This window comes from Oryctolagus cuniculus, chromosome 7, assembly GCF_051225735.1.
Source record: "Oryctolagus cuniculus isolate XC-2025 breed Fujian yellow rabbit chromosome 7, ASM5122573v1, whole genome shotgun sequence".
Lineage (NCBI taxonomy): Eukaryota > Metazoa > Chordata > Mammalia > Lagomorpha > Leporidae > Oryctolagus > Oryctolagus cuniculus.
The window spans coordinates 82,672,501-82,687,669 of NC_142873.1; the positions used below are offsets into that span (position 1 = coordinate 82,672,501).

General features: G+C 41.1%; 1 protein-coding gene across 22 annotated transcripts in view; it reads left to right on the plus strand.

The window, feature by feature from the left end:
* KYAT3 (kynurenine aminotransferase 3) overlaps positions 1-14,609 on the plus strand; it is a 54,874-nt gene extending 40,265 nt beyond the window's left edge. For all 22 annotated transcript variants that reach the window (XM_002715874.6, XM_008264931.5, XM_008264936.5 and 19 more), the window contains 4 exons: positions 5,442-5,628; positions 9,711-9,784; positions 10,033-10,119; positions 14,433-14,609. In XM_002715874.6, the coding sequence (XP_002715920.1) occupies positions 5,442-5,628; positions 9,711-9,784; positions 10,033-10,119; positions 14,433-14,495 (411 nt within the window). In that variant the 3' untranslated portion in view covers positions 14,496-14,609. The remainder of the gene's footprint in view (positions 1-5,441; positions 5,629-9,710; positions 9,785-10,032; positions 10,120-14,432) is intronic.
* The last annotated feature ends 560 nt before the right edge of the window (positions 14,610-15,169 follow it).

Here is a 15,169-nt window from a genome sequence, read left to right on the forward strand (position 1 = left end):
TCCTTTTACCATGCAAGGTAACATACTAACAGATTCTGGGTTTTAAGATGTAGACATCTTTGGAGACCATTATTCTTTTAAATTTTTATTTATTCACTTTATTTGAAAGGCAGTGAGACAAAAAGGGACAGACAGAGATCTCCCATTCACCCAGGACAGCTGAATCTAGGTGGAGCTGAAACCAGGAGCCAGCAACTAAATCTGGGTCTTCCATGTGGATGTCAGGGACTAATAATCTGCTGCCTTCCAGGGTACACATTAGCAGGAAGCTGGAGTCTAATGCAGAGCCAGGACTCAAACCCAGGCTCTCCAGTGAAGGGATACCGGCATCCCAAGTGGCATCTTAACTGCTAGGCCAAATGCCAACTCCCATTATTCTTTCTACCACGCTGGCTATTGAAAAGAAAAGAATAAAGAAAGAGAATGAAGAAATTATAATTGCTGATATGAATTTTCAGAATATATAATAAAGTTAAAAAAGATGAAATACAGTACAGTATGTATTCATACCATATTTTATATAAGAAAGTATATATTGGTGTGTGTATATATATACATATGGAAAGTATATATTTTCTTTCAATTTTTAAAGATGTATTTATTTATTCAAAAGACCAGATTATAGAAAGAAGTGGGGAAGAGAGAGATCTCTCATCTGCTGCTTCAACCCCCAAAGACCATGATGGTTAGGGCTTGTCTAGGCCAAAGCCAGGACCAGTAACTCCATGCAAGTCTCCCATGTGGGTAGTAAGGGTCCAAGCACTTGGGCCATCTTCTGCTGCTACCCCAAATGCATTAGCAGAGACAAACCGGATCTCCTATATGGGATGCCTACAGTGCAGGTGGTGGCTTAACCTACTTACTGCACCACACACTGGCCCCCCACTTGTATTTTCTTAAAGGATCTCTAGAAGAGTCCATATGAATCTAGAGATAGGTTAGGTTAGAGATAGGTTCAAAGTCTTTTTTTTTCTCAAAGATTTATTTTACTTATCTGAAAGAATTACAGAGAGAGGTAGAGACCGCGAGAGGGGTCTTCCATCCACTGGTTCACTCCCAGATAGCCGCAATGGCTAGAACTGCACCTATCCGAAGCCAGAAGCCAGGAGCTTCTTCCAGGTCTCCCACACGGGTGTTGGGGCCCAAGAACTTGGGCCATCTTCTGCTTTCCCAGGCCATAGCAGAGAGCTGGATCGAAAGAAGAGCAGCCGGGACTAGAACCAGTGCCCATATGGGATGCCGGCACTTCAGGCCAGGGCATTAACCCACTGCGCCTCAGCACCAGCCCCAGGTTCAAAGTCTTTTTACTCCAAAGTCAGCCCTTCATCTGTGAATTCAACTAACTGGAGAGCAAAAATATTTGGGAAAAAAATTTCATCTGTATTAGTCATGTATAGGTTTGTTTCCTTATCATTATTTCTTGAAGCAATACAGTGTGACAACTATGTATACAGTATTAGGTGTTATAATAAATAATTCAGAGATGACTTAAAGCATACAGGAGAGTGAGCAGAGGCTGTTTGCAAACACTACACAATGTTGTGTAAGGAACATGAGCACCTACGATTTTAGAATATAGCAGAGGGGATCCCCATGGGTACTGCAGCACAACTTTGTATCTTCTTTATCTTGTTTCTATCTTTTCTATACAGAAACAGGGATCTGTTTACCATCATTGTGTGAATAAGCCAAACAAAATATTATTTTTCTAGAAGGCAGTTGAGAGGGTTCCTGTACAAGGGTACTTCAAGTTCATGGGAACATTGAATTGAAAGAGAAGTTTGTTTTAGTGCAAAAAAAAAAAAAAAAAAAAAAAAAAAAAGGAGCTCCATACATAGACTTTTCATAACATGCATTTTCCATGAGCTCTTTAAGTCCCCTCCTTGGCTACTGTAAACTTGGTGTTTCTCCTTCCTGTCAAAACTGCCTATTAGGGACCAGCATCGTGGCTCAACAGGTTAAGCTGCAGCTTGCAGTGACATCATCCTACATTGGAGTGCCAGTTCCTGCCCTGGATGTTCCACTTTACATCCAGCTTCCTGTTAATGGTCTGGCAAGGCAGCAGATGATGGCACAAGTACTTGGGCCTCTGCCACCCGTGGGAGAGACCAGGATGGAGTTTCTGGCTTCTGACTTCAGCCTGGCCCAGATCTGGCTGTTGCAACCATTTGGAGAATGAACCAGCAAATGAGAGAGATCTTTCTTTCTCTCTCTCTGTCTCTCCATCTCTCTATAGCTCTGCCTTTCAAATGAATACATCTTTTTAAATGGCCGCAACAGCCAGAGCTGCGCCAATCTGAGGCCAGGAGCCAGGAGGTTCTTCCTTGTCTCCCATGTGGGTGCAGGGGCCCAAGGACTTGGACCATCTTCTTCTGCTTTTCCAGGCCATAGCAGAGAGCTGGATCGAAAGAGGAGCAGCCAGGACTAGAACCAGTGCCCAAATGGGATGTCTGTGCTTCAGGCTAGGTCTTTAACCCACTGTGCCACAGTACAGTCCCCGGGAAAATCTTTTAAAATTTATTTTTCAGTGACTCTAAAGTAATACCATGGGAAAGACTAATTCTTTTTTTTTTTTTTTAAGAGAGATTTATTTATTTATTTGCAAGTCAGAGTTACACAGAGAGAAGAGAGGCAGAGAGAGAGGAGAGAGAAAGAGGTCTTCCATCCACTGATTCACTCCCCAATTGGCTACAGTAGCTGGAGCTGTGCCGATCTGAAGCCAGGAGTCAGGAGCTTCTTCTTGGTCTCCCACGCAGGTGCAGGGGTCCAAGGACTTAGGCCATCTTCCACTGCTTTCCCAGGCCAAAGCAAAGAGCTGGATCAGAAGTGGAGCAGCCAGGTCTCAAACCAGCGCCCATATGGGATCCCGGTGCTTCAGGCTAGGGTGTTAACACACTGCGCCACAGCGCTGGCCCCAAGACTAAGTTTTGCATTTGGTTTTATTATAAATGTCAATGGATTCTCTCAAAATAAATATATTCATTTAGTCAACAAATCTTTAATGAATATTAGATATATAGCAAGCAGATAGTCCTGCCCTTTAGGAACTTGCAACTTAGTGGGCAGATACTGATGATAAATATTTTCAAAATATTATGTATCAGATGTTGATGGATGTAAAGAAAAAAAATGAAGTAGAGAAGAAGGAGGGGCCGGCGCTGTGGCGCAGCTGGTTAGCACCCTGGCCTGAAGCACCGGCATCCCATATGGGTGCAGGTTCTAGTCCTGGCTGTTCCACTTCTGACCCAGCTCTCTGCTATGGCCTGGGATAGCAGTAGAAGATGGCCCAAGTCCTTGGGCCCCTGCACCCACGTGGGAGACCCCGAGGAGGCTCCTGGCTTCTGGCTTCAGATCGGTGCGGCTCCAGCCGTTGCGGCCATCTGGGGAGTGAACCATCGAATGGAAGACCTCTCTCTCTCTTTCTCTCTCTGCCTCTCCTCTCTCTGTGTAACTCTGACTTTCAAATAAATAAATAAATCTTTAAAAAAAAAAGAAATAAAAAGAGAAAAGGAAGGAAAGTACCAAGGAAAAGAGTACACTTGTATTATGTTAAATAAGATAATCTTTGAAAACCTCACTTTTTGAAAAGGTCACATTTGAGTAATGAACTGAAGGAAGTTAAGCAGTCATGTGATTTCCTAGAGAAGAACCCTGTGGGCTGAGAGAACAGCTTATGCAAAGGCCCAGTGGCCTGGCTGGCATATTTATATCAGTGAATATCACAGAGGCTAGACTGGGGTGATCCAGGGAGAAGACTAGGAGGAGCTGAGATGAGAGAGGTGCCTGGGAGGCAGATGGAGCTGGGCCATGTATGTCACTGTAAAGAATGAGTGACATCAGTCATGAGAGAGTTTTTGAGCACAAGAGTGACGTGGTCTGGCTTGAGTTATTTATCAAAGGGACTCTGGCTGCTGTGTTGCAGCGATCAGGGGGAAAAATGCCAATAGATTGAACCACTGTGTGGATGGTAGAACTGCTGAAAAGTGATTGGACTCCGAATATATTTTGGAATTAGTCCCAATAGTATTTGTCAATGGATTACATATGAGATACAAGAAAAAAGACGAGTCCAAGATAGGGCTAGTTGTGTCAGATGTTTGTCTCCTGAGCTTTGAATTTTCTAGGGCAGTATCTCCTAGTATAGTGAGTGAACAAGTTGCTGAGAAAAAGAAACATACAGCTGGGAATCTGGAACACCTTTTCCTGCATGTCAGCGTGGGGCCCTGTTCTGCCCTCAGAAAACCATGCTTAGATACTGGCCCCTGCCTCCCGGAGAACCACAGATTTCTAGGCTGATGCAGTCCATCCTTATCTCAAAGTTTACTTCTGTACTAGTGCTGAATTCTTTCTCTGTGACCTTGCCCCACACTATGATTTCTAATCATCCCTGTTCACATTGGCCTACAAAGTTCTGTGCTTCTGCTTGTACAGATGTTTGCTGTTTGTCCATGCCCTGAGCCTGACTTGTTTACCTGTCCTGACCTGTTGCCCTCTCAGACAGCTGTCAAATCCTTGAGGTCGCCATCAGTCCAGACTGCTAGGACAAATTACTGTAGATTGCGCAAACTATAAACAAGAAAAATGTGTTTCTCACTGTTCTGGAGGGTGGGGCATCCAGGATCAAAGCATCACAGTTTATATCTAGTGAGGGCCAACTACGTCATGATGGTGCCTTTTCCCTGTGACTTCCTGTGATAGAAGTGAGACGCTAGCTCTCTTTTTAGGTACTAATTCCATTCCTGAGAGCTCTACTCTCCCACTCTGATCACCTCCTAAAGGCCTCACCACATAACATGATCACCTTGGGAGTTAGGATTTCAACATATAAATTTGGAAGACACAGAAACGTGTACTTAACAATGCTGGCTCTTACGTTGGCCCAGTTTCTCTCCTGCTGTTTGACTTGCCTGGGAGTCGGGGAAAGGAGATCCTTTGTGTGCTCCAGAAACTCCTTTCTAATCCCTGTTGCACTTAGACCACTGTCATGGGAATGAATGATACAGCAAGGATTTGCACGCTATGGAGCTGCATTTGCTCCTCTCCATAGGGGGTCAGTTTTCATTCCCACTCTGTCCCACAAGGTAATGAGAAAACAACTGACTACATCATTTTTCTGGTCTTTTTTCAGACTTTGATTTAGCAAGTCATTCTACAGCACATCTCAGTGGAAAATAGCATACTTTTCTATAATGTCTCTTTTTTAGTTTGGATTTTCATGACTCATGTCTACTCTTCAAATTAGATTTAATAATTTCTGTGTAATTGATTCCTCCATTAACTTGTGGAATTCAATATAGGTTCACAGGAATTGAACTGAAATTTCCTGAGTGACCTTTTCATAGTAATTTTACTCAGATAATTTTTATTTATTATACCAATAAGCTGAGCAATAAATAACATTATCATATTTCCTTTCCACATTTTTCCAACTTAACATACAGGAAGCTCTGGCTCGAGCTTTTTGGATTGACATCAATCGCATGGGTGACCCAGAGTGCTACTTTAATTCTTTGCCAAAAGAGCTAGAAGTAAAAAGAGATCGGATAGTACGTTTACTTGAAAGTGTTGGCCTAAAACCCATAGTTCCTGATGGGGGATACTTCATCATAGCTGATGTGTCTTCACTAGGTTTGTAAAGGTTTTTATTACTTCAAATATATGGAGATTTATGTGTGAAATTATGATAGAATGACGGAGAAAAGATGGGTGTCAAAGCCATAACTGCTTTAATCTATGGAAACAGATGGATTTAAACAATTTCAATATTTTCTATGATTCTCTTTACTTTGATTTTTTTTTTTTTTGCCTTAAATATGACTGTTGTTAAGTGGCCATGGAGTCATTGTTCTTCTAGGTAGTCTGTTAACCTTAGAATTTGCTGTCATCCTGTTCTGGAGTATAATTTAAAACATATGTACAAGAAGTAATATATGTATATCCTGTGTTCATTTGAGTAAAATAATTTTTAAATCTTACTGCTTTAGCAAAGGGACCAAATCCTAGTTTTACTATTTGAAATGCAAAGTTACAGAGACAGAAAGAAACCTTCCATCCACTGGTTTACTTCCCATGTGGCTGCAACTATCCGCAGTAGGCCAGGCAGAAGCCAGGAGCCAGGAACTGCATTTAGGTCTCCCACGTGAGTGGTAGGGGCCAAAGTACTTGGGTTCATGTAGGATTGTAATTAGTATTAACTTTGTGCCAGAAAGCTCATTTAGAAAAATTGAGTATTTGTGATATATTAAGCACTGAGTTAAGAACTTTGCAAATGCCATGTTCTCACAGAAGCCTTAGAAGTTGGTGCAGTGAAGGTATTTCAACACATTTGTTAAACAGTGGAATTACAAGTATGAGTTTATTTTGGTGCAAAAAAATTTTTCATGGTATATGGAAAATACATCTTACAAAACAACTATGCATAGATTTCAAACTTGTTTTTGTACCAGAGTGAACTTATACTGTTAATTTATATTTCCATGAATATTTTGAAATAGCCATCATATTATATCCTCATTGAAAGATGAGAGAGAATCAATCTCTCATTGAAAGAGAGAGAGAGAATCAAGTAATTTACTGAGTTTAGTCAACTAAATGGTCTCTAAACCTAGAGGTCCATTACCAAACCAATGAACTTAACCTGTTTTCTGCTGTACCAAGTACCCCTTCATACCAGTGAGCTTAATCCTAGAACTAAAAAGGAACATTTGATTAGAAGACAAAGCAACAAATGAGATTACAATTCTTCTGGTAAGATGATGAGATCCCAAATCCTAGTGGAGATACTGGGAATGCAAAAACCAATTTGGGTTTTCATAGATTTCTTAAATAAGTGAATGAATTTGGTTTAAAGTCTTACCTTCTCAAGAACTGCTTTGCTTAGTTTCATTGAAGTTCTCTAGCTCAGACATTTTAAAAAAAAAGATTCCAACCTCTATCTAGTCTCTTTTCTTTTTCAGTGTCATTGACAATAATTTTTTTTCTAAGCTTTAGAAGAAAAATTGAGTATTGTTCTGTCCATTGTAGTTAGTTGTTAAACTTCGGCTCTTCCTTTTCTCATGGGTATGACTCCTTTTCCTTGCTGTCTTTGTATACTGAATACACTACTATTGTGTACTTGTCACATAAAATTTTTCCATCCTTTACTGTTTGACTCTAGCTTTTTGTTAAGCTGCTTTTTTGTTATGGCCAAACCTTAATTAAACATACATAGACCTTAAAACAGCAATTTAATTTCCTCATCTGGAAAGAGAGGCTTGCAATCACCTTAGAATTGTGACAACTGGAGCCGGTGCTATGGCGTAGCAAGTAAAGCCACCACATGTAGTGCCATCATCCCATATGGGCACCCGTTCGGGTCCCTGATGCTCCACTTCTGACCCAGCTCTCTGCTATGGCCTGGGAAAGCGGTGGAAGATGGCCCAAGTCCTTGGGCCCCTGCACCCGCGTGGGAGACCTGGAGGAAGCTCTTGCCTTCGGATCAGCTCAGCTCTGGCTGTTGTGGCCCTCTGGGAAGTGAACCAACAGATGGAAGACCTCTCTCTTCTCTGCCTCTGCCTCTCTGTACTCTGACTTTCAAGTAAATGAATAAATCTCTAAAAAAAAAAAAAAAGAATTGTGACAACTGAATAAGAGCATTGTTAACAGTCTGCACAAATCTTCAGTGCTCAGTGCATGGTAGCATTTTATTAGATTGTTATGCAAAACTTTCGCATTCTTAAAGTAATGGAGATAATGGTGATAAAAATCATCAGGTAAAAACATATTGAGACTTCTTTAAAAGATAAAGTTATAAAAGGGGGGTGGGGGGCTGGCACTGTGACGCAGCAGGTTAAAGCCCTGGCATCCCATATGGGTGTTGGTTCTAGTCCTGGCTGCTCCTCTTCCAATCCAGCTCTCTGCTATGGCCTGGGATAGCAGTAAAAGGTGGACCAAGTCCTTGGGCCCCTGTACTCATGTGGGAGACCCAGAAGAAGCTCCTGGCTCCTGGCTTTGGATCAGTGCAGCTCCGACCATTGCAGCCATCTGGGGAGTGAACCAGCAGATGGAAGACCTTTCTCTCTGTCTCTACCTCTCTCTCTAACTCTGTCAAAGAAATAAAGTGAGTCTTAAAAAAAATGAAATTTCCTTCAATGTCAAGGTTTTTACATAATTTGAAAAGATCCCTAATAGTGTGGAATTTTTAAAAAGTAAGATACCAACATAAAATGTTTTTAAGCTATAAATTATAAGATTTCATTGATTACAGAAATCATCAATATTAATTGCTTTGGGGCAATCAAAGAGATCTAAGAGTATGTCAATAAAGTTGAAATAATATGAGATTAGATTGCTGAAGCTAAATGGCCAGAAACATACCTTGCCCAGACTTCACAGCAAGATTGAAACAAGACATAAGAATAGGAATATCTGTTTGAAAGTTTTCCTAAATTTTAAATTATAAGGCAACATAATATATAGAAGCAAGTGATTTAAAAAAGGGGGTAACACCAGAAATATCTGAACATATTTTCTCTATTTATAAACTGTGAGTAATATTAATTTATTCATTCAGCAAATATGATTTTCATAGTTATGTGCTACATCCAGACCTAGGAGTTGGGATACAGTAAGCTGCAAAACAGATTCCTTACCTTTGTGGAGCTTACAATCTATTGGAAGCTATAATTATTACTGATGAATACTCCATAGAATTAGTTGTTTAATAATTATTTTAGAGTAGTCTAAACAGAAAGACAACGCTCCTCTTCCCTTCCTCTTTCCTACTCTCTTCCTGTAAGAGCTGCATGCGTATGATTAACCAGATGTACACATGAGTGCTGCCGTACAATATCAGCAAAGCTCATCTGTGGGTTCCTCACTTCACACCCCACCATGCAGTGGGTCTCTAGCATATTTTGTGAATATCTTCTGAGAAAATTCTGAACTAGGTAAAGCTAGAAGAAAATTTCGAATCTTAAAAAAAAAAAGATTTATTCATTTATTTGACAGTCGGAGTTACATAGAGAGAGAAGGAGAGGCAGAAAGAGAGAGGTCTTCCATCCACTGGTTCACTCCCCAGTTGGCCACAATGGCTGGAGCTGTGCTGATCTGAAGCCAGGAGCCAGGAGCTTCCTCCAGGTCTTCCCACACAGGTGCAGGAGGCCAAGGACTTGGGCCATCTTCTACTGGTTTACCAGGCCATAGCAGAGAGCTGGATCAAAAGTGGAGCAGCTAGGTCTTTTTTTTTTTTTTTTTTTTTTTACAGGCAGAGTGGACAGTGAGAGAGAGAGAGACAGAGAGAAAGGTCTTCCTTTGCCGTTGGTTCACCCTCCAATGGCCGCCGATCCGATGGCAGGAGCCAGGTGCTTCTCCTGGTCTCCCATGGGATGCAGGGCCCAAGCACTTGAGCCATCCTCCACTGCACTCCGGGGCCACAGCAGAGAGCTGGCCTGGAAGAGGGGCAACCGGGACAGAATCCGGCACCCCGACTGGGACTAGAACCCGGTGTGCCAGCGCCACTAGGTGGAGGATTAGCCTAGTGAGCCGCGGCGCCAGCGCAGCTAGGTCTTGAACTGGCGCCCATATGGGATGCCGGGCACTGCAGGAGGTGGCTTTACCTGCTACGCCACAGCGCCAGCCCCCCAAAATTCCAAATTTTGATAGACATAAGTGAAATAGAAGACATACTATCTTAGATAAAATTCATAAGCCACCTAATTTTATTGTTTTAGATGCGGACCTTTCCGATATGAAGAACAATGAGCCTTATGACTACAAATTTGTGAAATGGATGACAAAAAATAAGGTAATATTTATTGACGTGGAATATTTAGTTGTATTTTATTGTGAATTTATAAAGAAAACCTGCTGACATTCTTTAAAAACATTAACTGTATTTTGTTATATGCTATTTCATTCAAAGCTTTTGAGAGGAGTTTAAAAACATTTTTCTTTTTGAAAATTGAAAATATCTTAGTTTCTTTTATAATCAATAGAAATTAATATTTGAAGTATAAGCAGTTTTCATATTATATCCTCCTATTTATGTTTCAGAAACTGTCAGCCATCCCTGTTTCAGCATTCTGTAACTCAGAGACTAAATTACAATTTGAGAAGTTTGTACGATTTTGCTTCATTAAAGTAAGTTCTCTCTGCTTTACTCAAAAACTCATTTACAATATCCTGCCTTCTAATTTATAAAGTACCTTTTTTTTATCCCTAGAAATTACACGCTCAGCTATTACATTACACGCAGCTTTTACATTTTGGCTTTATGCCATGAAATTAACTAAACACCAAGGACCCAACTCAACTCTTTGAGAGGAGACAACATAATCTAGAGTCCTTACCATGTAATATCACAATGTCCTGCGTACGCTAAGAAATTGTGACATGAAAACACAGGAAATGTGACCCATAAGAAAAAAATAAATTAAGTGGCCAATAGAATAAACCCAGGAGTGACCCAGATGTAGGAATTAGTAAGTTAGGACCTTAAAGCAGACATTATAAATATGTTCAAGAAATTAACGAAAATATGGCCATAAGGAGTAAACAGAGGAATTAGAACTACCAGAAAAAAGGAACCAAATGGAAATCCAAGAACTTAAAACTATATCTGCTTTGACCTATTTATAGCACTTAGTAGAAGAATGAAGATGTCAGAAAAAAAAACTTGAATACAAATGTATAGAAATTATCCAATCTGAAAAAAAGAGTGAAAAAGTCATTGAAAAGGGAATCAAGGCTCAGATCTATGAGACACTATAAAGTAAGAATATACATGTCATTGGAATACCCAAAAAAGGAGAAGGGCATAGGCAGGAAGAAAAAATGTTTTTAAGAAACAGTTTTTTGGTGAAAAACAATTTATATTTCCAGAAATTTAGTGAACAACATCAGGAAAATATTTTAAAAACCACATCTAGGCACATCATAATCAAAGTACTGAAAACAAAAAGTAGAGAAGATCTTGAAAGCAGCCTAAAAAACCACACATTGCATGCATAGAAACAAAGGCACAAATGTTAACTAACTTCTTATCAGAAACAGTGGAGACCAGAATACAATAAGTAGCATCTCTGAAACACCAAATTAAAAATCATATCATCCCAGTGGCCTATATCCAGGAAAATATCTCTTTATTTTTCCTTTTTTTTTTAACTTTTATTTAATGAATATAAATTTCCAAAGTACAGCTTATGGAGTACAATGGCTTCCCCCCCATAACTTCCCTCCCACCTGCAACCCTCCCCTTTCCCGTTCCCTCTCGCCTTCCATTCACATCAAGATTCATTTTCGCCGGCACCACGGCTCACTAGGCTAATCCTCCGCCTTGCGGCGCCAGCACACCAGGTTCTAGTCCCGGTTGGGGCGCCAGATTCTGTCCCGGTTGCCCCTCTTCCAGGCCAGCTCTCTGCTGTGGCCAGGGAGTGCAGTGGAGGATGGCCCAAGTGCTTGGGCCCTGCACCCCATGGGAGACCAGGAGAAGCACCTGGCTCCTGCCATTGGATCGGCGGCCATTGGAGGGTGAACCAACGGCAAAGGAAGACCTTTCTCTCTGTCTCTCTCTCTCACTGTCCACTCTGCCTGTCAAAAAAAAAAAAAAAAAGACTCATTTTCAATTCTCTTTATATGCAGAAGATCAGTTTAGCATATATTAAGTAAAGGTTTCAACAGTTTGCACCCACATAGAAACACAAAGTGACAAATACTGTTTGAGCACTAGTTAACAGCATTAAATCACAATGTACAGCACATTAAGGACAGAGATCCTACATGAGGAGTAAGTGCACAGTGACTCATGTTGTTGACTTAACAAATTGACACTCTTGGAAAATACCTCTTAAAAAAGAAAATGGGGTTGGTCTTGTAGCATAGCAGGTAAAGCCACCTCCTACAATGCCAGCATCCCCTAAGGGTGTCGGTTTGTGTCCCAGCTGCTCCACTTCCAATCCAGCTCCATGCTAATGGCCTAGGAAATGCCATGGAAGGTGACCCAAGAACTGGGCTCCTGCCACCCATGTGGGAGACCTTGAAGAAGCTCCAGGCTCCCGGTATCGGCCTGACTCTGCCCTGGCCATTGCGGCCATCTAAGAAGTGAACCAGCAGATGGAAGATCGATCGATCTTTCTCTCTCTCTCTCTCTCCCCCCTTCCCTCTCTGTAACTCTGCCTTTCAAATAAATAAATAGATAAATCTTTAAAAAGAAAGAAACAAACTGGGCTACTGTGGTATAGCAGATTAAGTTGCTGCTTGGGGGTGGGGGACAGAGAGAGAGAGAGAGAGATCTTCCATCCACTGGTTCATTCCCCAAATGGCTGCAATGGCCAGGGCTTGGCCAGGTCAGAGCCAGGAGCCCAGAACTCCATCCTGGTCTCCCATGTGAGGGGCAGGGACCCAAGCACTTGGGCATCTTCTGCTGTCCCAGGCACATTAGCAGGGAGCTGGGTCAGAAGTAGAACAGCTGGGACTCAGACTGGCGCTCACATGGGGTGCCAGCATTACAGGTGGTGGCTTAACCCACTGTACCACGATGCCGGCCCCTATTATTGCTATTTTTAAGGTATTATTGCTGCTGAAACAGTCTTGCTGGTATCAAGTCATCCTCTATGCCAGCTTACTTTCTGTGAACCTAGTCAGGATAATATAAACACTATTTTCAACTTTTAGAGATAACCCATAGACAAACTATAAAAGAACTGTTCAGAATAAAATATAAATGTTAACAACCTAATAGTGTAAACACTCAACTGCCTGAAATGTAGAATAAATGATAGAACTATTAAAATTCTCATCTTTTGGATGATCTATAAATCGTGACTTTATTATTTGAAATTACAACCATACCCAGCAAAAGAAAAACATAATGGAAGACTTCCAGATTTAAAATGGTAATCATAGCCCTTCCCTAGTCTCTCCTTGGAAATTATTCTAAAATGGCTAGGAGGATGGTAAACTAATTCACCAATTTCCAAGTGTATGAGGAAAGGTTAGCAAATACAGTACAGGTGATAGTAGAGAGAAGAGACGTAGAAAGAATCCTGCATCTGCATTTTCAAGTGATATACACAGCCAGCATACTCATTATCGAGGACAATAGGGACAGAGGATGCACTGTCAGAGGCAACATCTCTGGATCCATTTGGCATCGGGAAAGAAACAGGAAACATACAGTCATGTTATCAAGGAAGTGTGTGGGGCAGGTGGGAAGGAGATTCTGCCTGAGCTATTCATTCCCACACACACCCCTGTCGTTTTGCTGAAAGCTCTGTTGAGGCAATGTGGAAGAGATACATGAAATTGCAGATAGCCATCTTGTTTATTTGGCAAGAAATAAAGCCTAAAAGAACTCCTCTTTTAATGAATTGATGACTCCTACATCATCAGTTTTATTAAACTTTACTGTCAGCCAAAGAGAATTTCTGCTCTCTTTTAATGCTTTTCCAGCTTCCCCTTTACACAGATCTGCAAATACATCTTCAGAGCATAGACAGAACCAGCAGGTGGCACTTCCATTACCTGCAATAATAGGAATGGTACGTGCACTGGCAATGAGAGCTTACAAAGAGAATTCAGTCAAGATTATTAATAATCAAAGAGGAACCAGCTATGATCTATAAAAGAACACTATAAGGAAAAGAGGAAATATAAGCAAAAACAAGAATCAAACATAATAGTCACTAAAAAAGTTGCAATAGAGCAACTGAAGATTGTAATATTTCAAATTCAAAACTTTTAAAACAAGAGATTAAAGCAAAGACTTTGAAAGCTCTGAGAATATAGGTGTCTTCATGTCTGTTCTGTTGCTGTTTAAAAAAAATACCTGAGGCTGAGTATTTTTTCAAGAAAAAAAGGTTTCTTTAGCTCACAGTTCTGGAGATTCAAAAGCATGGCACCAGTGTCTGCTCAGCATGGCGAGGGCCTGATGCACATGCCGTCACAATGACAGCTGCATATGCAGTAGTGGTGAGTGGCATATGCAGAAGAGGAATTCAGGGAGATGCCAGGCTCCTTTCTTTTTTCCTTAAAAATTATTTATTTGAAAGAACAACAGAAAGAATGAGGGATAGAAAGAGCGTTCTTCCATCTGCAGGTTCACTCCCCAGTAGCCACAACAACAGGGTCTGGGTCAGGCTGAAGCCATGAACCAGGAATTCCATCTGAGTCTCCCACATGGATTGCAGTGGCCCAAGCACTTGGGCCATACTCTGCCTCCCCAGGCACATTAGAAGGAAGCTGGATTGGAGGCTAGTAGCCGGAACTTGATCTCAGATGCCAGCACTGCTGGTGGAGGCTTAACCCACTGTGCCACAACTCTGGTCCCTGAACATTTTTCTTCACCTGAAATCACTTAAATCTTCACGTATTGTGATTTTGATTTGTATTTTTATGTGAATCATCTTGAATTTATGTTGCTATATAATGATGATGATTGTTTAATTAATTTACAGAGAGATAGCACACTGGATGCTGCTGAAGAAATCATGAAGACATGGAGTAAACAGAATTCTTGACATAAATGCAGAATGTGGTGATGTTTATGGGGTGACAGGCATGGACTTGTTACCCAGTACTGCCACCTGCTGAATGGTGAAAAATAAAATACTTTAATATAGAAGACAATTAAATAATATTTCCGTTGTTTTTCCATAGTAGGAATCATCAGTATTTTTTAAGATTGATTTATTTATTTGAAAGGCACAGTTACAGAGATAAAGGGAGAGAGACAGAGAAAGATATCTATCACTGTTCACTCCCCTGATGGCTACAATGGCCAGCACTGGGCCAGGTGGCAGCCAGGAGCCAGGAGCTTCATCTGGGTCTCCTACGTGGGTGGCAGGGGACCAAGTATTTGCACTATGTTCTGCTGCTTTTCCCAGGCCATTAGCAGGGAGCTAAATAGAAGTGGAGCAGCTGGGATACCAGCCAGCACCCCTCCCTACAGGATGCTGGCATCACAGGCGGCAGCTGCAGCTTTACCCACTACACCACCACACCGGTCCCAGATTCTTCTCTTAAAAATATCCAGATCTAATTTTTTTCTCCATTGAAATGTGTTAGAACACTTTCCTCAAGCACCTAATGAGAGTTAGCATAATATAATGGGTAAGAACTATGAGATGATTAACCTCTCTGTGATTAATTTCCTCTTTATAAAAGGTGAGTAAAAACAGCACCTACTTCATGT